The sequence below is a fragment of the Montipora capricornis genome, chromosome 8 (assembly GCF_036669925.1).
Source record: "Montipora capricornis isolate CH-2021 chromosome 8, ASM3666992v2, whole genome shotgun sequence".
Classification (NCBI taxonomy): Eukaryota; Metazoa; Cnidaria; class Anthozoa; order Scleractinia; family Acroporidae; genus Montipora; species Montipora capricornis.
In genome coordinates this window covers 29,202,165-29,227,950 of record NC_090890.1, presented here as the reverse complement: position 1 = coordinate 29,227,950, position 25,786 = coordinate 29,202,165, and the positions used below count along the sequence as shown (strand labels likewise).

Here is a 25,786-nt window from a genome sequence, read left to right as displayed (position 1 = left end):
TTCCATCTTTTACATAAGACTTATACCCCAATGTAAAGATGGCCGTAATTTTGAAGGAGATCTCTCTCTTCGCTGTTGGCCAATTTTTGGTAAACTGTCAGCCGACAGTTCACAGACAAGTAACCAACAGCCCACCAACACTTCAATTTGACTGTACAATATGCTAACGAAGTATCAAAATCTGAAGAGCAAAATAAGCTTATCAGTCTGGTTGAACAGTCCAGGAAGTTAACTATCCACTGTTCCCTCTGAAAACTGTAATTATTTTCTCAGCAATCAGTGGAGTTACCAACAGCTCGCCAACGGTTAGTCGTCTGTCTCTTGACAGACGACTGATAGTTGGCCGCCAGTGTTTGGGGGAGCTCTTCTTCAAAATTGACAAGATCGCAATCGAAACTGGGTTATCAAAAATCTTGCCCTTCCAGTCCTGAAAGTGGTTAACCCTTTGACGTCCAAACCAGCCGAAACCGGCCAGACTTAGTATTTTACTCTGTCTAACGCCAGAGTGTTTTACTTGTCAATGGGGAACCCCTGGGAGTCAATGGGTTAAAGGGGACACAGTTTTTGATTGGACCTAGAAGTTGATCAACCAGACAACTATTGTTTTGCTTTGACTCAGGCTTGTCAGACTCATCATTTAGACGAACTGATCCAGTCCGCAGACATAATGAATTTTGCAACGAGTTCTTTATCACATCTACTGTTTTTACCTTTCTTGAGGGATTGGCAACTTAGAAACCTGGAAGTTGATGAATAATGGACACCAGGCCTTTATGTCAAACCTCACAAACTTGAATAATGGTTGCTAGCAATTATGGTATTGACCCCCACTATGAATGTGCATATTTCCAAAAGGGCCAAGGGTGTTGTTGAAGATGGTGAGCCCATCAAAACTGCAATCAGAGAAGTGAGACTATCCACAAGTTGTTGGTGAAGGACTTGCAGTATCCTTAGCCTTTAATATAATTCATCATTTGACCCAACATACAGAATTACTAGATTACTATTAGTTAAGGCTAATTTTACAATCTGAGATTTGCATATGGTGAATTTCAAGATGGTCGCCTCATGCTATTATTAGACTTATGTAGCAACAGAATGGGAATGCAGTGGCGACATCACAGGTAGCAAAAATACCAATGAGAATTCATAATAGAGAAGAAAAGAGTGGATTCTACTCTATTCTGAATTCTCATTGGTATTTTTTCTTGGTATTTTGTCCGCGTGCACCGTCGCCACTGATGTTCCCGTTCTGTTGCTAAATAAGCCTAATGTCTGTTGGGACTTCTGCATGCGTGTGCCAAAATTTTAAAAATACAACCACAGTGAACCCAGCTGGACCACCTTTTAGCAGTGGCAGTAATATGCGTGGCTGGTGGGATTGTTGGTGCAGGAGGCAGATAACGAGCGGTGAAGCCATGAGGAGATTGAGGAGGGGCACTGTGATTTCACAGCACCCGTCCCCATTCTCCACTCATTATTTGCCTCCCACCAGCAACACAGGCCACAGGTTGAGGTTTTAAGGTGTCATGCTAATACAAATAAATTAGCTATAAGAAAGAAAAAATAAAATAATACAGAAAGTGCATGACTGGAGTATGACTTGGGGAAACTAAGGGCACATTCCTTTTGTCAGGACTGGCCGGCCAGACCTGTCATTTTGCAAAGAAAATGCAACAATTTGAAGGAACACTTCCATGATAATCCCTCGCATTGTTCTGGAGGAGTATATATCATCCTCGAAGTGTGTTAATTTGAATACGTTGTAGAGTTAGTCCTTCCAAATGCCCGGTCTGGCCGGTCTGTTCTGTCAAATGGAAAGTGCCCTAAATTCCCATACAAGGGAATATTCTCCAGTAATAGTTAATGTTTCAGCTGATCAAGAGGATCATGGCCAGTGCTGCATATTTCTTGCTTAATTTCCTCTGGCTCCCCTCCTGCCTGGGATTGGCATATAATTTTTTCTTTGATGAAGAGAGCACCATCAAACATTTTTACAAATTTGTACACATGACTGGTTAATTCTGTTCTATTGAGATTAATATAAAATACAACTGTACATGTAAGAAATAGAAAGACTGGTAAAAAGAAACTTGTTTACCGATCAGGATGACGATTATTAGTAAAATTTAAAAATTAATAAATAATTTTGAAAATCTCTAGCGATTAATTCCAATGCACATTTTCACAGAAATATGAACTTGCTCTTTGCAAAACCACTAATCAAAGATCCAAAACCCAAGCATTTTTTTTTACCCACTGTCGAGTATTTCAGTACAACTCAAAGAGGACAATACTTCATACCCCTTGACTTTGCTATATCAATACCTTACCAAAGTTACCCAAATCTCGGTGAAAGTGCAACAAACAATGAATATCCTTGTGTTAAATTAATTTTTCCAATGCAAATTGCACCACAACCCCTATAAAAGGTAGGGAAGTGTGTTTTGCTGTCTCAGCTCTTCAATGGTAGAGTTGTCAAAAAGTAGCCTTCTTTGGAGACATTCTTTTTGCTCTTTGAGCAATCTCAGCGCAAAAGAATGCATGACAAGGCGAAGGCATGTCAGCAAATGAGGCTAGTGAAAGAAGAGTGAGCCCTAATCCGGGTAAAATACCATAAAAACTTTTAGACTTTTGTCAGCGGTAACCTGTTATTCAGCACAACCTCACTTTGCCCAACTAAGATCTTCGAGGAGGAGATAGGTGAAGCCCTTTGCTACTCTGCTTAATTTATTTCTTAGGGGCCAGCTATGCAAGCTAATTAAATTTATTTATCAAAATATAATGGCCAAAACCCTCCATTTAACCTCTGCCGAGGTCATAATCAGGGACGGAGAGATCAAAACAAACAGAAAAAAAAACATGACAGGGGCATTAGGGCTCAGGGCTGTTTCCCCCTCTCCTCCCCTCACCATGCAAAGTATGAGGGCCTCCTCCGTTTTAGTCCCATGGACATGTAAGCTTTTGCAGTTTTTAATCCTAGCTGTTAAAGTGAAAACATCATGGTGATAAATGTCCTCTAAAGGTCGCTATTGCCTGATTTCCGGGTGTTACTTTCATAAGCCTTAGCTTCATTGTGTCAACAGCTTTCTCTCCAATTCCATCAGCAGTAATTTCTACATTGTAATTGTTTGCCTGTAAAGATAATAACGTAACCAGCAATAAAATTCACATTATTACTGAATGTTATGTAACTACGCGTGCCCAAACACTACTAATCGGGAGGAGAACCAACCAAATGTAGGCATTGATGAGATGGGGAAGAAGAATAATAACCCAGAGAGAGGTAATAAGCCTTGGGCCACAATGGAGGAAGGAGTGAGTACTACAGCCAATGTGTAAATGCTGATCCCTCAAAAGATGCATTTTATGTAAACAATGATTATTTTACACCCATCAGAGAAAGACTTTATTGATGGGGATTGCCATTAGCAAGAAAGACTTGAAAGAAAGAAGGTTTAAATTCTCATTATTTTCCTGAATAATTATACAGTGGATATTTAAAAATATCTTTCATCTTACTAGCTGTAGTGTTGCTAAGAATAGCCTGCAGATTTCAAATGTTTCCTGCAAGATAAATAATTATATTGAAAACAGTTCAGATGCCTGCAATTTGACTTCATTTGGGACGAACAAGTTGACTCTTAAAATTTTAACCAAAGGAATATGCAAACAGTACTTTTCCATGTGCCAGTTCTCTGAAAGCTTGATTGGACTTTTCTGAAAAAGCAAAGACACATTTTTTTATCACTTTTTATTACATGATTTCAGTAAATCTAACAGAAGGAAGCTAGCAGTATTAATTTTGATAATAATTGATATTGCTGTTATTGGGCTCTCTCTCTCTCACTCCATACATGCAGTGCATAAGACTAATTTTGCCCCTGTTTTGTTTTTGTTTCTCAAGTTTTCAAACAAAACTTCATCTGTTACAGAATTTAGGCTTTGTACTGTTAAACACAAATCACGCCTTTTCTTTCCTTTTTTAAATCAATAACTGTATATCCATTCTTCTAATTGGAAAATTCTCTATGGCTAAATCGAAAAACTCAAGGCAATCCACCATTAATCTTTCTTGACCCCATAGAGTTTCCATCCCAACCCCTGTTTGTGCCTGGGGCTTCACAAAATTAACCACCAAAATATTTACAAATCAACCATTGATTCAATTTCCCTGCTAGTCAAAGGGTCCCCATTAACCCTTTCACACCCAAACCGGCCAGACACCAGATGATTTTACTCGTCAATGGGGAACCCATTGAAATGACATGAAAAAAGTGTGTTAATACTACGCGGCCTTTTCTCAGCTGGAGGCAGTTTGGCTTGCAAAGAAAAATAATCGCTGATCGACCACCATCTTTGCTGAACACGCAACATTGGGACATTTCAGATGGTCTTTCATTGTGTGCGTGCAATTCTATTCACAATGCATTATGGTGAAATTCGTTTTTCTGAGTTGAATGTGGCTAATGAAATTGAAGCAACAGATCGTGATAGCATCTGGGCAAAGTCATGTCCACAGCCCGCTGTCCAAATTTGTTTGTTTGTTTTGTTTTGTTTTTTAGGGTTGTTTCTGTATTGGTAAAACAATGACCTGTGATCTGTTTTGTACCTGCCTACAAAATTTTGATCTGGTACAAAAGATTGCAATGTGACCAAAATCAATTTTTGCAAAAAGGATCAAAATGTTGCGCAGTAATGAGTGATTGGAACACTGGGACTTGGGGCTACGAAAAAGTGGGAATCTCTGACAAGTTAAGGTGTATTGCACATTTTCAATTTAATTTCGTTTTGTTTTGTTTCCTTTCGCAAATTAGTAAGCCCATTTCTGGACATTTCTCATTAAAATTATATACCTTTAAATGATGTCATTATTTCTTCACCATATTTATGAATGTCAAAAGGACGATGTGTCTCCTAGGAACAAAACCACAAAGACTTACAGTAATCAGGTTTTAGTCAAGTAATACAGATGTTAATGCATGACATGTGAAAACATTTATAAGTCTACCTCTTCAGATAAAATTGGAAGTATCCTGTCTTCCCAGTTGCGCACTCTCCTGCTTAAATCTGTTTCCTGGGCATACTGTTGTGCTTCGATGAGGTAGCCATCCTGTGCAAAGGATTACAGGTTGTAACTGTGAGAAGTCATCTATATTTTACATGTCTTGGGTGATCTTCAGTACAATGATGTAATTATTGGGTTCTGAGGATAAATTCTCTATCGTATTTGGACATTTTTCAGTCCACCACTGTGCCAAAAAATGACATTAAGTTGACATAGCAAGGTCCAAGTGCTCTTGTTCACTAATGGGTGGGAGGGCGGGGGGGTCAAATTAAGACCAGACTCCAGTTGTTCAAAGGCCAGATAACTTTATCCAGTGGACAAGTCACTATCCAGAGTGTAAACTATACTTCGCATTAAGGGGAGGGGGGAAGGGGTAGCACTTAACTACCAAACCATTGCTATGGACTCCTTCAAACAGTCATTTCTTGAGTCTCTTTAACTCTATAGGTATCCTTTTTTGCCGAGTGTGTTCTATTTAACATTTCTTTGTCTGGTTCGACTCACAACCATATTTGGTAAATCACCTGACCAAAACAGAAAATGCCTAAAAACTCAGCAAGTTAACTACGTTTTTCACAAATTTTTAATGCAACAGTATGAGAACATTCTAACTCAAAATCTGTACATATAGCATGGATTTGACAAAAAAGTTATTTCTCAAAAAAAATGATGACATCATGAGGCCCTCTCAGATACATTTTCAAAATATCAGTTCCATTTTTACTTCAAATAGAAATTCCATGCTACAGTTTACGAAAAATGATGGGACGGCTCCCATCCTGAGAGTGTTTGCATGTTTTTCAATGAAACGCACAACAGAGGACTGGGACTAGTTGCGAATGGGCCTTCTGATTGAAGTGATGTCAGATTTCCAAAGAACCATCCATGCAAACTTTTTGTAGGACTCTTCACTAAAAATCTTTCTTTGCAACCATTGCCTTTCTGTAGTTAAAAGCCAGCCCCCTTAAACACTGACAGAGGTTTTCAAACACGCCTTTACTTTGATGTGTTTAGAGGGTGCATGAGTAAATACTGAAATCTTTCCACGGATTGAAACTGTTGGATAGTGACTTAACCAGACCTTGAACAACTTGGGCCTGATCAATAAATATACTGAATGTCGTTTTTTTGAAAGGGAAAAATTGAAGAACCAAGAGACAAACATCAACCAAAACTTTGAGTTCATGAACCACAAAGGCACGTGCTCTCACCACATCATCAACACCCCTTCTAAATTTGCATCACCAATTCCTGACCAGGCAAAATTATGAACTCACCACATACTGTTGAACCAGTTCTTCGTAGCTTGATACAACAACTCCTTCAGCTAGGTCTTCTAATCCTGAGAGAACGGAGGTAAAAAATTATTAATAATTGACATCTGAACATAACAAAGTAAAGCCAAGTTGTTATAATTATGTCTTAGTGAATATGATTATTGTTATTGTTATTGTTACTTGTTCAGATGCTTTTTCGCTGTGCTAAAGGAGACTTGTGTAATGGAACCAAAAGGTCGAGACAGCAGAAAGCAAATCGTTATCTTTAAGAAAGTTATGACATTTTTTAATTTCGAAACATCGAAACATGTCTTCGAAATTAAAAAATGTCATAACTTTCTTAAGGTGTGCACGTCTAAATCAGTGTACTAAACCAAATCTGTTTACTAAACCACGTCTGTGTACTAAACCAACCAAGCCTAACGAAAACAAGCAGCAGTCAACATCTATCTGAGTTTTGTCCAGGACGATCTCTGTTCTGCTCAACACCACATGTACAATCTTGGCCAGAACATTTTGGATTCCCCTAGCTCTCAAACTCTGAACAATGTTAGCTAGGTCTTCAAGGTCAAACAATAAAAATTTAATGTTGTGTAAGGATAATGGTCTTAAACATTACTTTGTTAGGAAGAAGTGGAAAGAAACTTCTCAAGGCTATAGTTCTACATGTAGGTGGGAATTATACACAACTTATTAAGTAAACTACCAAAAGAGGGAATGAAATGGATTTTCCCCTAACGTTGTGGCCAGGATTAAAGGATTAGGTGATATTATTGTCCTGCTATTGATAGGGAAGGAGTTGTTGAAACATGGGGTTTTCAAGTGCCCAAGATTATGGCAGTTAATGTTATCCGTGTCTTACCCATGGGTTCAATCGTTGCAGGAACATCTCCCTCTACAAGTGGTAAACCATCTCCACCAACAAAGTCATCATCATCATAATCTGCAGCCACTTGGTCATCATCTAAATTTCGGAAACAACACCAAATTACATGCTGGAAGGAGTTGATTGATTAATCAACAGGCAAAATGGCAGAAATCGCACCTCTTCATCATTATAAAAAATAAATTTCCTTTACCAAAGCCTGGCTCTTCATTTGCTACACCATCTTCCTCTTCTGGTTTAACTACAATGGATTTTAATTCTTCTATTTCTTCGTCAACTGCAAGTTGGGACTGAAAAAAAAAGAAAACAGCTTAATGATTTGTCTTGAAATCAAACCAATCTGTTAAAACATATAATTATTCCCTCAGACACTGGCCAAGTTCAAGGTTCTCACTAGGCACATATATAGTGTGTGATTTCTCAAGTTAAAATGTTAAGTGTAATGAGGGCCATAAAATAAAGTAAAAAAATTGGGACTTGTGCCGCTGTCTGCTTTATAGAGGGTGCCCGCTAATACAGGTTTGAACGTCTAAACACCAAGGAGAAAACGAAGTTCAAGTACAATATTATTTTAATTATTATTATATTATACAGCATACATCTCCTGGCAATTAATTTAATCAAGCAGGGAAATGCACCACAAAGTCAAGTGGTTTGTAAAGTATAATAGCCTGATAATTTGACCATCAGTGATAATGCTTGTACTATTTGAGGAATAGTATAAAAACTACAAAAAACGCTTCAATTAATCTGCAGTAAGAGAACCTATGGATATTTCAGGAATAAAGAACTAGACATCAAAGAAAAGAGTTTAATATTTTACCAGAAGTTGTCTCTGCTTGGCTTGGACTTTTTGCTGTCTTCTGAACTCTATCCAGTATAAGTATTCAAATTCTACCAGGAAAGATGTATAAGGGTCAACACTGATAACCCATGGGAGTATTTACATGACACTGGGCCAGGGGAATACTACAACTTTCATTTGGTTGCAAGGTTAAAAGGAAAGAAACTTTATTTAAGTGTCAAGTCTTCTAGCACTGGAGCGCTAATTGGGGACACTTTTGAGTAAAACTAAAAATCGACCGAAATTGTCACTTACTAGGTTTTTGCATCCACTAGCCCTTCAATTAATCAAAGCAAGTCAAGTGTTGGCTTTTGCGGAGTACTCGGAGAAAAACCTCACGGTGCAGAGTAGAGAACTAACAAACTCAACCCACATATGGCTACGAGTCTGGGAATCAAACTCAGGCCACCTCACAAAGGTCATTCTGCTGAATTATCTCTTATTGTATTCATTTGCGTGATATCAGCTGTAATCTATAACTTTTATACCTTAACATACCATTTATTTTGGTCTGGTACAACTACAGAATGACTGGATACTGAATAGTAAAATTTTCTAATACATGTACTAGTATGAGATTTTGCACTGGAAATGGGTAAACAGTTACAGAATAACTGAGAAGCAGGATGAACTAATGGTATAATAATAATTATTATTAATGTTTCATATATCGATCTTTTCATGCCCTGAAAAGCCCCTATGGGGACTGGTCAATCAAATACATGCATGTACATGTATAGCGTATTGTATATCACTTAAGCTTTACAAACCTGGAAAAGCTGGTGTTTTAAGTGGGTTCTTCACCATTTTAGATGCATGAGAATAATCTGTGAAACAAACAAGCAAGGATGTCATTAGAGCCAATAAAATTTTTTTACTTCCAGCTAATCTCACCAGATGGATGAAACCTATCGATTAAAATGATGTCTAAAGCCTAGTTTTCATGTCGGGAAAATCCCAGAAGATCGGGGATTTCGCATTTTCCCAACCGTCCCAGATTTTTCTGACTAATGAAAACTTCAACCGTAGACATTCCAGACAATCTGGGATGGTCGGGGACGAATCGGGAAAATAGAAAGCGTTTCTATAAATTTCCCAACGCGTGCCAGATTTTTGCGATCGTCAGCGATGATTCCCGACATATGAAAACTCAAATTTGTACTGTTGGAGACGTTGGCGATGGTTTTAGCTCGTTACCAATCCTCTAAATTGCAAATTGCAAGGTTTGGCGAACTGTTGGTTTGGCGCACTTTCCATGGGACAAGCGTCTGGCGATTTTCAGATATGTCGGCAAAATCTGGGACGGTCGGGAAACTGTGAAATCCCCGATCGTCTGGGATTTTCCCGACATATGAAAACTAGGCTTAAGAAAACATGAAGGCTTGTAGCAACTGTGATAATTATGGTTTGACATCCTCACTCACGCTTCCACAGCTGTAACCACTATATTTAATATGTAGAATACAATACCATCCAGCAAAGGAATTAGATTTTTAACCAGTGCTTTTCATGCTTCATTGTGCTTTGGGACTTGTTCACCATTTTGTAATGTGTCTAAGGCATGAGGCTAAATGTAATTTAGGCAAGGTTAATTTCAAACCAATGTGGCATGCAGCCTTTTTGTGCCAAATGCATAGGTTGCGTCTCTTTTGGGGGTGCCCTGGAATTCATTAGGGCTTGCTTGTGTGGCCGTGCAAACTTTGCTAATTTTTGTAGGCCATTTTTGTGAATCATTGTAGATTCATTGAGGTCCTCCTTTCCCACGCTGAGGTTACTTGGTCAATTATGGAGGTATACATGCATGTAAGTATCTGGTCAGATAAGTGTTTTGCCACTGGCCTGTGTTCCAGTGTGACAGTGCCAGTGTCAGTTTGTAGCTGCTTCTGGGTGGTTCCCACTTGTGGGTTGCCACTCCGCCATGCCTGGATCCCAACAGGCCCATTCCCACTAACTTTTAAGGCACCAGTTCCCAAGCTCATCAAAATTAATGGCCATGATTTTAATGGTAAGTAATATTGATGGGCATTACATGCCTATAAAATCCCCTAGTTAAGCGGTGCCTACTATTGTTATTGCGCATACGTTCTGCGCATCTCGAGATACTCGGATTTCCTATGGGTGGTGTTTATTAATTAATAACGGGATATTTTTGCACGGTTCAAAACTATGCGGAGAAAGTAGAACTTAGCAAGTTCTCTTGGTATCCAAAAAGAAAAGTGGGGGTAACTACGCATTTTTCAGAGATAAGTAAGCTTAATTTGGAAAAGAACACCATACATTGCTTTGTATTTAAAAGCTTTTTACAAATATTGTTAATTAATTATCTTTGAAAAGTGCATGGTTACCCCGAATTTTCTTTTTGGATCTCAATAACACTCCGCATATTGAGTAAACCGCACAAAAATATCTTTGAATTAGTAGGCACCGTCCTTAAGGCCAACAAAATCCCAACTCTTGTCTCACAGGCTAGCCTTGCCTAACACGCAAGACTCTCAATGCAAATCAAGTGCCATGAGCCTATAGGATATTTTAAGGCTGCTGGTCTGAAAAACAAGTGACAGGGTTACTAAGAGATCTCTGTTTCTTTAAAGATATATACTAACCCAAAAACATTATTATTTTATCTCATGATTTATCATCAAAAGCAAACATCAACTTTATGATTAGAATTTTGCTTACATGCTTGAGATATAAATTGGTTAATAGGGATAAGAACTGGTTCTTTCTTTATTTCTTGTCGCTTCCTCTTCTTCTTCTGTTGTGACACTAAGGACAATGGTTTCTTAAAAGGTTTACCTGAAGGAGTGCAGAGCACCAAGGTTAATGGGAAATTGATATAAATTATGTAGCTTGTGTTATTACATTCAAAAAATAACTTGATTCTGATTGGCTAAGAGCAGGGCTCAAAATTAATGCTTGCAAACTCGCATAATGCAGGTGATTTTGATAATCTGTGAGTGAGAAAAATATCCACTAGCAAACATTTGCAATTTAGAATCCCCCCCCCCCCCCCCTGTAAGAGCAGTGCAGTTCAATGTAACACCAGTGTAAATTACACATTGAAATTCTGGATTATGATTGGTTAATAAACAATAGGGTTTGGTAAGAACCAATCAATTTTTTTGGTTTTGAATCAAACACAAGCCCTGGATGGCAAAATTTTTCCCTGATGTGTTCCTTCTGCTTAACCACAGGGTCTGAAATTGCGCCTTCCTGGTCGCCAATGCAACTAAAAATTGAGTACTGGCGACCAGAACTTCACAGTTGGTCACCAGTGGGCGACCTACTATTAAGTTCAGAGCCGTTTGCCAACAAGTGTCTTACTTTTTATCCTGCCGATGTTTTTGAAATAAAAATGAAAGGAGTTTTCCCGTTAACTACCTCCATAGGTCTCCATAATGTCGCAAGCCGCCACGTTTTTTTGCGGTTTCTCATAAAATACATATTGCGGGCGAAAAAATTGCAACTTAGTAGAGCGATTTGAGGGACTGGTGCGAGGAATGTAGCACAGTAATAACATGGCGGCTCGTGTGCGACAGAATGTGACTGGTGTTTCCGTGGCTGAAATTTTCAACAAATGGGCAGATGGACTTCTTCATTACATTCCAGGTTGGGTACATTTTCTCTCCAAAATGTCCGATTTCGAAAGCGAAAAATAATGCTTGAGACATACACAGGACTGTGCGGTGATTGCTTTCTAGTCTCCATAAAGAAGTTCAAAATGTGCATTTTCGGGAGAAAATTTTTGGCGACCACAATTTGCCATCTGGTGACTGAAAATTTTTATCCAGTCGCCAGTTTATGGTCATCCAAATGTTTCAATATTCGCTAAATTCTATTCGCTGTCGCTAAGACTCATTCGCTGTCGCTAAGACTCATTCGCTATCGCTAAATTTGCATTCGCTATCGCTAAATTTGCATTCGCTATCGCTAAATTTGCATTCGCTATCGCTAAATTTGCATTCGCTATCGCTAAATTTGCATTCGCTGTCGCTAAATGTCATTCGCTGTCGCTAAATGTCATTCGCTGTCGCTAAATTTCATTCGCTGTCGCTAAAAATTAATCCCTTCACTGCGTGCAGACAATGACAAAACACGTACGAACAGCCAGAAGGCCTGGAAACGAATTGCGTGACGGTCGGCCTTGGAGGTTTCTAAAAATATTTTGCAACAGCGAAGTTGATGTAGTAATGACGAATACTGTTAAATGTCAGCGAATATCATGTTTTCATTTTAGCAAATGCAAATCAAGTAAATTCGGTACTAGCGAAGGAACATTTGCAACAGCGAATGAGTTTTTGCGACGGCGAATGCGGTTTTGCGACAGCGAATAGACTTTAGCGAATATTGAAACATTTGGACGACCATACCAGTTGTCGCCCATATAAAAAAGTTAATTTTGGACCCTGAACCATCTTGAATTTTTTCATGTGTATTACAAATAAGTGATCATTTCATATGATCTTTCTTGTGCAATCTGGAATAAATAAGACTACAAATTGCAATTTTGCTTGTCTTTGAAAAAATGTACTTATAAGTGCTTATTTATTCCAAATTGCACTCCAAATCATGCAATTACCTACACAAATAATCCCAAACACTAGACTTAAATTCAATTAGCACCTTTTATGGCCATCAATCGTGTTGGTGAAAACACTTGATGTTCCCTGCTAGCAGAGGTCTCTTTTCTTTTTGTGTTCGCTGGGCTGGCGAGTATGAGGAAAGGGACTTCTGCCATGGGTCGAAACTCACTTTAATCCAACCACCGTCCACAACCTTGGACAGCATCTTCAAACCGCATGCCCCATGATATGTTTGCTGACCGTGTCCCACACATTCTTTACATTAATTTCACTGTGTTTAAGTTAGCAAACACAACATGAAATATCACATGAGGATTCGGTCTCTAAGTAACCGCCGCATGTGCATGAGTCTCGACCCATGACAGAGGTTTTTTTTTTCCTGTACTCGTCAGCCAAGCGAACACAAAAAGAAAGAGACCTCTCCTAGCAGAGAACACTTGATGGACAAATACCACAAAATAAACTCCACATGACTTGTCGATCCTAAAACACTATAAGGCTGACTGATCTGCTCTACTATTAAACCACCTGTAGATTTTGTTCAGTCTAATGACAGGGGCTAAATGAAGTCCTAGAAATTAGTGCCAAAAATCCTAATATTGATTGAAATGTATGCCACAGAGTTTGCACAGAAAAATTATTGATTAAAGCTGATTACTTGTTACTTTTTTAGATTAAACTAATAAAAATTGGATGTCAGCTTCTGGTGGTGAATTCATGAAGGAAAAAGGAAAGGAACTTTCTATAAGTGTCTTGTCTGCTAGTGCTGGAGCACTAATTGGGGATACTGTAAACTGAAATCAACAAATTAATGCAAATCAAATCAAATCAAACATTGCTTTTTGAGGAGAGAGGAAAACCAAAGTACAATGTACCCAGGGAAAAACCTCTTGGCGCAGAGTAATAGAGCCAACAAACTCAACCCACAAATCATGCAGAGTCTGGGAATCAAACCCAGGCCACATTGGTGCAACCACATCCTTCAACTTGATGCCTTTCATTTTAAAGTTTGTTGATTGACAAAAGTAGTACATGTATGCTTAACTTCACAAGAACAACAGCAGCAAATTAACCTTTCTTTGAAGGTTTGTCTTTCCAAACACCTGGGTCATATGGATCCAACAATTTCCAGGGATCTTTAATCTGTGAAAGACAGTTAAAACTAGTGGAAATAAAACACAAACACAAAGGGAATCCACAACTGTAAGTCTTTATTCTAATGTGTTCCAAGACCACTAGTGTTTATAATGAAAACAAAGGTTCTGAGAGGGTAAAAGGCTGCAGTTTGCTTTCCTTAGAGAAGTACAATGTAGGTTAGAAACTTAACCAGATGTCAAAGAAAGGGCAGCACTTTCTTTTTACTTTATATTTAAGAACTATATAGGTTACTGATCTAGCTGGATGACCAAGCCCATGATCCTCTGCACAGAACACTAGTGCCTCATCTACCACAGTTTTTCGTTTATAAGGTACAGCATTTTTTCTCAAAGAAATTGCTTGTTGGCCCTAAAAGTGATCTAAACTCAAGGTGCGTCCTATAAACCTTGTGCATGGATGGTTCTTCGATCCTTTGCCGCCATCTTATATGTTAAACTCCTCCCAGTCTTCCCCTTACTGCGATTTCTAAATGGTGGCCTCACACCAATGTTCGTAATGATGGCCTCTAACTCTTAACATTGTACAACTAAAAGTACTACTAACAACAGGATTTAAAGGGTGTTCTCTAAATTCTAGTTGAATTTCCTTCTGCCATTGTTCTTGATTTACACTACAATCTTCAGTTGAGATAGCATATAACTTATAGCGATGAGTTGAACCAATACATGTAATTCCTCTATTTGAGATTTTCACTTGGGTGACATAAATGCCATCAAGTTTGAAAGTTTAACCCATTGACTCCTGGAGGTTTCCCATTGACAAGTAAAATTGTCTGGCGTTAGACAGAGTAAAATACTAAGTATGGCTGATTTAGGCTGGTTTTGGGTGTTTAAAGGCTTAATGGGGACAGTGAGTGAGTGATTAATAAGGCGCGTCTTGTATCCGAAAAAATATGGTAACTAGGTCATCCAGACAGTGGAATGTTGTATTATTCTTGTCTCACTAAAAGGTTCATAACTTTAAAGCAAAATTGGGGCTCAACTCATTATTTAGTGTCTTATGTTGGATGATGTAGAAACAACATATTATTTTGCTTAATGTGGTGCTCAATGAATATGGTTAACCAACAGCACTGCCAGTTAAATGTTTGGTTGGCAAACAATGTTACAATGATAAGGCATGGATTATGGTGTTAGAGTCCCATAAAATGAATGTGACATTATAGTTGCAAAAATACTATTCTCTACAATGTAACTAAGCTTGAAAGATCTTTATACCCATGTGCATCCAGTGTGTTTGAAAGTGCCCCAGAATGAAAGAACATGTAACTGCCCACAATATACAAATTGATCGTATCGTTCACAAATGACAGGTAAACTTAAATGCTCACCGGTAAGTTGTTTACTGTAGCAAACTGCGGCGTACCCCTAGCTCTTAATGCTCTCCTTTCTTCTTGTCTCTCCTACAAAGCAATGGTAAAATAAAAATTGCATTCAACAAAGCTACGTATTTGAAGAGAATATCTAATCACAAGAACATTTTAGGAATGCCATTTTTTTGCATGATAAATACATGTAAAATAATAGCTCAAGACAAGTAGCAAACCTCTACACTGCAAAATTTAATTAATATTACTGCTTTCTGTTTACAGATTTGTAAATATATAAATATTATCGTTTCATCATTTTTAATAATAGCATTTTTGTTGCAAGAAAATAAATTTTATAAACACTTCTACTGTTTACAGTTTTGGGAGTTTCACAGTTAAACTCTTCATTTACACCTGTTCATTCTCAATATCATTTTCTCCAGGCCTATTTTCACCAGTACAATCATTGTCATCCATTAATTCTGGTTCTTCAAAGTCATCGTCAACAGCTAAAAACCAATGAAGAAAAACTACATGTAAAACGTCTTGTTTGAAATGACCAATCATGTCTTTAACCCTTTCACTCTCGTAAGGGCCACTTGTCAATGGGGAACCCCTTGGGAGTGAAAGGATTAAACACTATGAATAAGGCAAAAGAAACATGAGTAACAACAATCAAAGAGTTTTAATCAGGCTTCCAGATAAAGTTTGTAAGGCTGGATGTCAACAAGGAATTCCAGCAGGTCAAATTTCATTTCCACAGCTGCCACCAAACCATTAAAATTTTCCATTAATTAGTCAGGCCATGAGGCTGACAGGTCTTGTAGGGTTTTTTACAAAGACCACCCCACTCCACACCCTCTTTCCGACACTGTATACAGAAAGATTAATGTTCCTTCATCCTGGCCATGTGCGTCAACCCTTCATATTGATTGATTTTATCCTTAAGTGTAATGATGTTTGTATACTGAATATGTAATTATTATTTTTAACTATAAAGTCTAGGACTTGGACGCTACGGGGTTTTATACTTGTTATTAGTTTATATTTTTTAGATTCAACTTTTAGTCACTAATAACTTTGTTGTCTCTTTACCCGTACAGCCGCTTGAGAACACTTGCTGTCTCTTGGGACTTGGATGCTATGGGGTTTTATACTTGTTATTAGTTAATATTCTTTAGATTCGACTTTTATTCCATTTTTCCTCCAAAAAATAAAAATAAAAAATCCAGTTAGGAATTACATGATTATAGGACTTTATTACTCGGGTCCGATCCTCTACAGCCCACTCCCCCAAATTTCTTGATCGGTCTTTGTCCTCCCCTTGGGCCAACAAGGGCCTGGCTCCCCTTACCCCTTGTAGTTTGGTGGAGAAGGGGTCCTTAGGATCGGCCTCAGCACAGGGTAACCCTCGCATTGCTCAGTCTTTGGGCAGGGAATTGCTGCCTGCGGCACCCCTTCAGCCCTGTGCTGAAGCCCCGTCAGGGAGGGGGCATGTTCTACTGCTGGACTGGGTTAACTTGGCCCCAGGACATTATGCCAGCCACCATGCCCACCTTGCAGCACAGACATGAGGCACCCCCTCGGTGTGGCGACATGTGCCGAGGCCCCTCATCCAGTCCCTCTGGTCGGTGGTTTCATCCAAGCCTTGCCGGCATATTCCCTGCCCAACTTGGCCCACAAATTGTGTTCTGTGTTGTTTTTGCGTGAGTAATAAAATTAAATGATATTTTAGTATAAAAAAGTCTATTAATGTATTACAAAATCATTATTAAACGTACCGGTACTTCATCATTATTTACACCCTTTAACCACCTCTTGTGAGATTTTTTTGGGAGTGACACTTAACAGATTTTATGCTGTCTAATGCCAGACAGTTTTACTTATCAACTGGGGGCATTCCAAGGCAATTGAGGTGTCAATGAGTCAATGGAAAATTTTATTCTTGGCAGTTGTGAATAATTTGTACATGAAACAAGTGTAAAATTTATATATATTATTACCAATAAATGTATTATTGAAAAAGTACACAATTCAGTCCTATCTAATATCTGTATCTATCAACAGCCTCCAAAACCGAACAGACAAATATTCAATCACAGAGGAAGATACATGAAAGCTGCATGCTGACTCCCATTGTAACATGGAAAAGTAAGTTGACAGTCTTGACTCAAATCTCGATCCGTGATCCTCAATGTTTTCAAGAATCGAGGATCAACTTTGAAGCTCAGAGAATCGAGGATCGAGTTTCGAGACCCTTCAAAAAAACGTGAAATAATTCAACAGGAATTGAACAAAGAAAATTTACAGGTCTTGCCAGAGTTTCTGATGAATGCGAAAAAAGATGGAAAGCTACATGTATGTCAGTAAGATAAAACCTGTAAACTAGACCTGACAAGCATGAAAAATTAATCACATGAAAACTCTTTTTTTCTCTCCACTCAAGTCTTGAGAATTTCTCAAAAGCCCTAAAACGTCTCAAAACTTGACTTGAGCCTTGATCCACGACGTTTTCAAGAATCAAGGATCGAGAAACAAGTTTCAAGGATTGACTTTCAAGGGACTATAAACTTACTTTTGCACGGTGTTGTATCAAGTTTGACTTGAGGAAGCAATACTGACATTTTTTGTACCTTCACCTATCACAATGATTTACGACACTTATAATATTATGTTTGAGACAAGCTTCTACAAACTAGAATACTGTACAAGTTGTTTCATTCATCATAGGTTTCACTTAAGCTTCACGTCAATTATAGAAATTCCATTTTTAACTAACACATTAAATTCTATCTCCAAACTACGTATGTACATGCCTTTTACACAGAAAATCTACAAGGCTTTTGATAAAATCATAAATATAACAAAAATACACCTACCAGGTAGATCCACAACTTCAAAGTTTCCCTCATTTTCAGGGTCAAGATTTGCATGTTGTTCATCAAATACAGGTTCTGGGTCTAAAACAGAAACAAAAATGTAACTTTAGATTCACATTGCAAGTAGGTGGACAAGCATACATCAAGGCAGTCATTGAGGGCCAGGGAGTCAGAGAGGATTCCCTGTCTACATACCTAAAGTTTCATCCCCACCTACTTAAAGAGAGGAACAATGGAGTTAACACCACAAACCCACTGTGATCTCCACTAAACAATTTCCCCACCTCTTTAAAAAGTTAGTGACTGCAGCCTTGATATATGCTGGAATCACTCCACCCCCATTTCTTCAAACAACATTTGGTGATGGCAGCTTTAATTATTATTATTATTATTATTATTATTATTATTAACATACCTGGCACCTGTTTGGTTTGCAAACAAAAGGAAATGATACACATAATGCCCCGGCTTTCAGTCAAAGGTCACCTGGGTCAAAACCATGCACAAGAAAAGAAATCCTTCCTCACCCACCTTTAGAAGCTGATGATAGCAGTGGCTTGAAGGAATTATCTAACAGTGGCAAATTAGTCAAGTCCAACAGAAGTGTCCCAGATGCATGCACTCTGCAAGTGTTCATCTGTCAGCAAATAATAATATTAACCACATTATACACATATAATACATAATATTTTTGAGTATGTAGCTCATACATACTTAACAGTTACAATACAGGGGTGCATTTTGGAAACGTGTTTCCAAATCAGGGCTCAAAGTTAGCGACCAAATGGTCGCATATGCGACTAAATTTTTGGTTGTGCGCCTAAAAAATCATGTGTGGTCGCACTCGTACGCCTTAAACGCTCAAGTGCAGTGCGACTGAATTGCCTCTCTGCTTTCTCATCTGACTATACTTGCGTACTCCGAGTGGTAAGTCACGAAACAGAAACATAAATCAACAGATATAAAGATATACATAACAAAATCTGGCCGTAAATAATAAAGGTACATTATTTTCCTTTCATCGGTGTGTGTTTATTTGTCGTTAGTTTTCTCAACAAATTCCCCCAACGCCGGCGAAGGTCCATTTTTCCTGTTGTTTCATTCGATCCCATACTCTTCTGTTTGTTAAAACTCCGCTGACACATGCAATTGAAGACTATGCACAAAGCACATGCTTATTTCACGTGTTAAAGGTTTGTGATAGTGAAAGGTTAAGAGGGGGTCAACGATATGATCCTTTTTCTTCAAGGTAAGAAAATTGTTTAAAAAGTGAATTGTAACCCAGTTGAGTCATCGTGCTTGTATTGTCTTGTAGTCTGTAATTTTCTTATAAAAAGCCAGCCTTCACATTCTACAAAAGCGAGTACATTTGCCTCGAATGATACTGCATCACTATATCAGTCTGCGATAAAATAAACAGGATGAGCAAGAAAAAAAAAAAGAAAAATATACAAACTTCAAAGAGCGGGGTTAAACTAATTCGAGTAGCTACAGTGGGATTCAAAGAATCAATCTTTCCCCCTGCATTCAACCGCTTCATCCTTAGTCAATGGTTCCCTGCTAGCAGAGCTCTCTTTTCTTTGTGTTCACTGGGTTGACGAGTACAGGAAAAGAGACCTCTGCGATGGGTCGAAAGCATGTGTGGCGGTTACTTAGCGACTGAATCTTCATGTCATGCTTCATGTTGTGCAGACTCACTTAACAACAGCTGCATTCCTGTAAAGGAATGCGCGAGACATAGCGGCCTACGACAACGACGTCAAATGTGCAGAATTTATTTGCCATTTACGACAGCATAAAGTCTGATCTTGGTGACCTGACGCGTCTATTATCAATTATGAAGTTGTGTATATATCCCGGTTTTCAAGTATATTTTCTTTGGTTACAAGTGTACTATACAAAGGAAATACATGATGAAAACTTTTCAGTTATTTCGAATGTTCTTTAACATGATGATAACATGTATTAGTATCACTCAACTAGTGGACTATGCAAATCATGCATTTTGATTGGCTACGCTACTAGAGGACTATTAGTAAAAGTCCTCGAGTAGCGAAAAGCGTGACGCTTTCTTTCATTTAATTCCCAATTAAATATTTCTTTAACTTGCATTTGCTAACTTTATTGTTGCCTTTTCTGTCCGACTAGTTGGCTGATACTAAAATAATTAGACCCTTCGCCCTCGAGGGCCACGGGTTCAATAGCCCATTTGGCGTCGCCTCATAGGCTATTGATGACCTGTGGCCCTTAAAAATCACAAGACACAAGAATTTTATCGCTGTCTCAAACAAAAAGTCAGCTTTACTAGTTAAAACAACAAACACGGGATTAAAATAAAATACAAAAACTGAAGATGACGTAATAATGTCTTAAGTTCTGCTTTTCTGTTACAAAATGTGCTCCCAGTATTTTAAGCTGTGCGCCTAAAATTTTGGCAGTGCGCCTAGAAATATACACGTGGTAGCACAGGTGCTCCCAAAGCCAAAAATAAACTTTGAGCCCTGCAAATGCACTTGCATTTTAAATGTGTTAACAATGTGTAAACACAGATGCTTATCTCTGACTTGTACTGTATTCTGTTCTCTCCAACAAAAAGAGGCCAGCTGGGTATAATATTATGCATACATACATGCATGCCCATTACTTAATTGACCACTTCCCATAGGGGCTTTTTAGGGCCAATGAAACACAACCAACGAAATTACAGAACAGAACAACATCACCAACAACCATTAAGAATTCCGACTGGCCGGAAGCAGACCAGCTGGCTATTTACAAGTGCAGCTCAGAAGTTAAAACAGGGACTACCAGGCTCAAATTCACAGAGAGGTCAGAACAGGTCTTGAACCAGGGATCGGATCTCAAGCCAAGTGCCCTAACCACTGGACTGCACAGTTACCTCCAAATGATATAATAGGGATGATGTCTCAAAAACAGGCTACTGTACCTTGGCAGAAACAGCCATAACTCAAGGGGACGGTACAGTAGAAGCAGATCATGACTTCCAAAAAACTTTTTCAAAGAAATCATGGCTGGGCTAAAGTGTCTGGCTACTACGGTATTTATTATCTAGAGTAAGTGGAGTGTGAGTGTATCTTACCTTAAAATCATTTCGACTTCCCAGAACTTCACCAGTGCGACTGTCAAAAATGAGAAAAAAAATTCACAAATTTTGAGTCAAAGCACCACTTACAATGGTCATTAACAAAGTGACAATTTGAACTAAATACTCAAGTAGCAAACCTTAACAATACATCTTCCTTATCTTTCTCCCCCAAAGGAAGCAAAACAAGAGGAGTCCTTGGAATAATTTGTGAACCCTAAAAGTAACAAGAAATAACACAGGTCTTGGCATTCAGACACAATATACACTTGCTGAAAAACATACACTGTTAACACAGATATCTCATGCACTGAGTCATTATAAGCCGTACAGTTTATTGGCCTTTATAGCCTTAAATGTATAGTACACTAGTACTGCTCAGATCTTGTAAGGCTTTTCCTAATAAATGCACTAGCTATTATGTTAATTAAATTAAAAGAGAGATGGGAGAGACAAAGTGATATCTGCAAAACAAATCATTTCTGATTACCTCTTTGTGAGAATCACTTTCATCCTCTTTCAAGTCAATATTTTTTGCTTCTTTTATGTCATCTAAAAGGAGAAACTAAAATGCACAGAAAAATGAATTTATTATCTTCACAAAATACATGTAAGGCTCAAAATTTAAAAAAAAATTGGCAACTGCTAACCAGAGACAATAGAAAGTAAATCAGATCAATTACCTCGTATTAAATCAAGTTTTGGTTTTAAAGGAGAAGAAAGGACAGAAACTGCTGGCAACAGATTACAAACCAACAAACTAGCAGCATTTGATAGTGCATTCTCACAGTTACAGACTGTAATTTAAATCTGGTACTTAGAGTCGACATACATGTAGCAATGTGTGGTTCCAGAAAATATCCATACCCCCACCACGGAAGACAATTGGAAATTCCGAGGGAAAGGGGGGGGGGGGGGTTAAAGGGCAGTAATTTCCAAGGGGTAGGGGGGTTTCATGGGAAACTACTTTTCCAAAGGGTCACGATCACGAACCACATACAAAACATTGAAAGCAACATACGATCCATCTGAAGCACAAAACACACTATTGGACGATGTTTTGAAACAAAAGTCAGTTTTGAGATAAAGTTAATACTATTAGCTTCAATGTTTCCGTTTTTCTTTGAGTTAGCTAGCGCTACAATCTCCCGAAGCTAAGAACAATGTGTCTTTCATTTGGGACGGATTCAAAACATTTAAAATGGCGGTCTCAACTGGAGTCTCGTCCCCAGACTTCCACGTTTATCTCTTTTTCGTCCAACCAACACTTCCGTTCACTTGAGTATCACTTTTCGCTACCTTCACATGCAGTAAACACATTTTTGATAGGATTTATGTTTTACTGGGGGTAGTAACTCATTGAAAATGCGATAAGACGCAAGTTCCCACCATCTCAACGCTTGTGTGCAACGACATTTTCTTTTTTGTGGGTGGCATTTAGACCACGGACAGGAACCGGGAGTCAAGTTTTCTCTTCTTTGAGTAAACGCAATATTTATTGCGGCCTCGGGAAACGATTGTTGAGGTTCAGTTCGTTATGTCAAACTGAAAATTCTAAAACAGGAGTTTGACTACTCATTGAAGGAAGTAAATCGCGCCAAAAACAATAACAGTCGATAATATTCTTCGTAAAACAATCGCCTTTGTGACGACGTTCACGAAACCTACCGCGTCAACTTTTGTGGTCCCTAAATATTAAAGAATCAACCTGAAGAAACTGACAAAATGTGTAGACAAAGGAACCTTGTAAGTTTCTGATTTATTTACTATGGTTTGCGAAGTTGTTTAAGCGAGTGAAATGTTTTCATTGAAGTTCGCACAAAAATGTGAAACAGTCGACGTGCAACCCAAATGTTTAAGCTTTGCAAAGTTGATAGCGCACAAGCTGAAAGTTTAGCTGGATAATGAGCTTAACAAAGCGTTATATTTTTCTAAAAGTTAACCTTAATGTTTACACTGTTGTAATAAAATTCTACCGCAATTACGTAACTAATTCACTCTCGTTTTTATAAGTAAAAAAATTCTGGAAATTCCTGAGGGGAGGGGGGTCATCAAAGACCCCCCCTGGAACGGAAAATCCTGGGGGGAGGGGGGGTGCAAATCAAAAAGTCTTCCGTGGTGGGGGTATGGATATTTTCTGGAACCACACAATAAAACATTAAAGCATGTTTACAAAGGTTTTTTTTAGAGCGGTTTTCAAATGTGTCGTTAAAAACCAAAACCAAAGTAATTACTTTGGCCAATCGAAAAGGACAGAGACAATCCAGTAAACCAATCAAAACTCAAAGTAATTACATGTAGCGGACACAAAGCGCGGGAAAATGTGCACGCACGAGCCACGATTGGTTTTGTTTCCCTTCTGATTGGTTGAAAAGGTGGCGCGAGAACTTTGAACCAATCACTGAGTAAAGTAATGAAAACCAAAGTTTTTAGCTAAAAACTTTCGACACGCAACTGAAAATCATTCTATAATAGTGAGGCTTAGTATTCACGTACTTCCACACTATCATCTCTGAATGATGCATCTTTGTCTTTTCCCTGATCATCAACAGATGAGGCTTGCTGAAGTCTTCTGATGAAAGAACCATAAAACAATTATAATGATTTTAATTTGTTGGAGCATCTCAGTTAGTTAATACACAACATCTTAAAGGATAACTGTATCAAAAAACCTTCTCAATCAATTCACCAAAAGCAGAATCATTCGTGCTTGAAACACTAAATCATTGTCAAATAACAACTTACTTTTTACTTGCAATGAGATCCAAAGTCTGATATACTAATGTATATAAATACTCCACCTAAAACAGTGAATGTGTTCAGTGAATGTACACAAAAGACTTGTATTCTAAGACCCAGTCTAAATATATCTAGATATTTTCAAAAACAGATACATGTACTTTTTCCTCTTTTTTTTCTTTAGAACAAGTTACCAAGTCAAAGTGTATGTAGAGGAACTTCTTCATAGCTTCCTCATTCGTTTTTTCTCATTATCAATAAGCTTCAGCTCCTCAGCCTTTTTATTACAAACAGCATTTTTTTGAACAAAAATGTACTCAAAATATAATTTTTTTCAATACTGCATGTACAACCAATATTAATTAACAGGTACATTCAAGGAGTTTTTCAGGAGTTCATGCCAAATTGAATTTTCAAGGAGTTGATTCCAGGGACCTGGAAGAAATTTTCAAGAATCCAGGAATTTTCCAGGAATTCCAGGAGTGGTGTGAACCCCTCAGTCAGACTACGTTGCAAGAGTTCACAGTTTTGATCCCCCCCCTCCCCCCCCAATCCCCCTCTCCACCAAATTAATCATCAGGGTTCTCAAATAACTTAACTAGGAAGAAAGTTATACCTTTGAGATTAGATGGGATTCCTATACCTTGGATATTTTGTTTGAATCCCTTGAAAAACCTTTCCAATCCTTTTTATACTTTGTCAGTTCCGTTGAAAAAAGATTCCTACCAGTTTTATTCTGATGGGACCCATCCATGGGGGTGGAGCATCTTGCTTGGGTGATGTAGCAGCTCTCGTAACATGTAATGTGATTGGCTCACTACCATAGCCAAAAACAAAAGACTAACCAATTGAAACAATGACTTAGACTTTAAAAACAGTAGAGGCTGTTTACAATACCAAACAATAACAGGTTATGATAGCTGCTACACTACTGTCCTGTTTTGATGGAATGTGCGTATCCAGATGGCAACCTTCAAAATAACTTTACCTCTCACTGGTGTAAAATTGACATTCAACTGCAGCTTTAATTAATACCTTTTTGCTGTAGATGCAAGCTGATCCTTGAATAAGAAGAGCTGCTTCAGCAAAATTCATACTGGTTTTGCCTCCATCGAACGATATCTTAATTCTTTCAATCTAAAAAAAGAATATGATCAAATTAATGCACTAGTCATTTGTTTCCCCCACCCCCCGACCCCCGGGGATAGTGGAGACACATGGGGAAATTACTAGGGCAATTACGCGAGATTACGGCACAATTACGCCTCTAGGGGGTAGAAATTACAAGATTTTCGTTCCTCTGCCCTACCGCTCAGGCATGAGTGGTTCCATCTCCAGTGTGTGGGACTTAAGAGGACACCCCCAGAGGAAGTCTGGTTTTGCCCAGAGTGCAAACTACAGCAGTAAAAAATAAAAGAACAGCAATCATGTCTAAATTTTTTCTTTATTGGTCACTTATTCCTGTCTTGTTTCTATCCAGTTCATTTTTTTTTTTTTGTTTCGTTCCTTATATAGTTCATGTGGCACACACAATTGGCAAGAACTGTATATTGTGGTTATCTCCCTAACATTTCCTTGATGACTCAGAATCTTTTAGGAACAGAGGGGTGGGGGAATTACGTGTGTTTGTCTGCTCTAGTCCCCAGTGGAAATACACCTACTTTACAACCATTCAAATGTAATTTCCCTACCCATCCCCGGGGGACAAGGGGTGGGGGAAACAAATGACTAGTGCATAACCGAACTGCCGGCCTTCCAAATAAAATTAAAATACTATATCGCAACGTAACGCTTCGCAAATCCAGGATGCATAGTGTCACGCCTTTATTAAACAAATGCGCCTTTTCCTTTGCGATCGAATAAGCGATGACTTATAACACTGATTAAGCTTAAATATTAAGCTAAATTTTAGTTGTCTCACGCGTACGCAATGCAATCAT

General features: G+C 38.3%; 1 protein-coding gene across 1 annotated transcript in view; it reads right to left on the bottom strand.

Moving 5' to 3' along the window:
• Positions 1-927: 927 nt before the first annotated feature.
• LOC138060523 (condensin-2 complex subunit H2-like) overlaps positions 928-25,786 on the bottom strand; it is a 25,078-nt gene continuing 219 nt past the window's right edge. Inside the window, exons 2-23 of the mRNA XM_068906329.1 lie at positions 24,882-24,983; positions 23,853-23,908; positions 23,604-23,679; positions 21,598-21,672; positions 21,248-21,324; positions 21,105-21,144; positions 18,536-18,641; positions 18,005-18,085; positions 15,540-15,634; positions 15,147-15,218; positions 13,732-13,801; positions 10,755-10,871; positions 8,846-8,902; positions 8,055-8,125; positions 7,425-7,521; positions 7,208-7,309; positions 6,346-6,410; positions 5,012-5,113; positions 4,857-4,917; positions 3,680-3,720; positions 3,523-3,567; positions 928-3,135 (exon numbers count right to left, since the gene is read on the bottom strand). Coding sequence (XP_068762430.1) covers positions 3,001-3,135; positions 3,523-3,567; positions 3,680-3,720; positions 4,857-4,917; positions 5,012-5,113; positions 6,346-6,410; positions 7,208-7,309; positions 7,425-7,521; positions 8,055-8,125; positions 8,846-8,902; positions 10,755-10,871; positions 13,732-13,801; positions 15,147-15,218; positions 15,540-15,634; positions 18,005-18,085; positions 18,536-18,641; positions 21,105-21,144; positions 21,248-21,324; positions 21,598-21,672; positions 23,604-23,679; positions 23,853-23,908; positions 24,882-24,983 — 1,743 coding nt within the window. The 3' untranslated portion in view covers positions 928-3,000. The remainder of the gene's footprint in view (positions 3,136-3,522; positions 3,568-3,679; positions 3,721-4,856; positions 4,918-5,011; positions 5,114-6,345; positions 6,411-7,207; positions 7,310-7,424; positions 7,522-8,054; positions 8,126-8,845; positions 8,903-10,754; positions 10,872-13,731; positions 13,802-15,146; positions 15,219-15,539; positions 15,635-18,004; positions 18,086-18,535; positions 18,642-21,104; positions 21,145-21,247; positions 21,325-21,597; positions 21,673-23,603; positions 23,680-23,852; positions 23,909-24,881; positions 24,984-25,786) is intronic.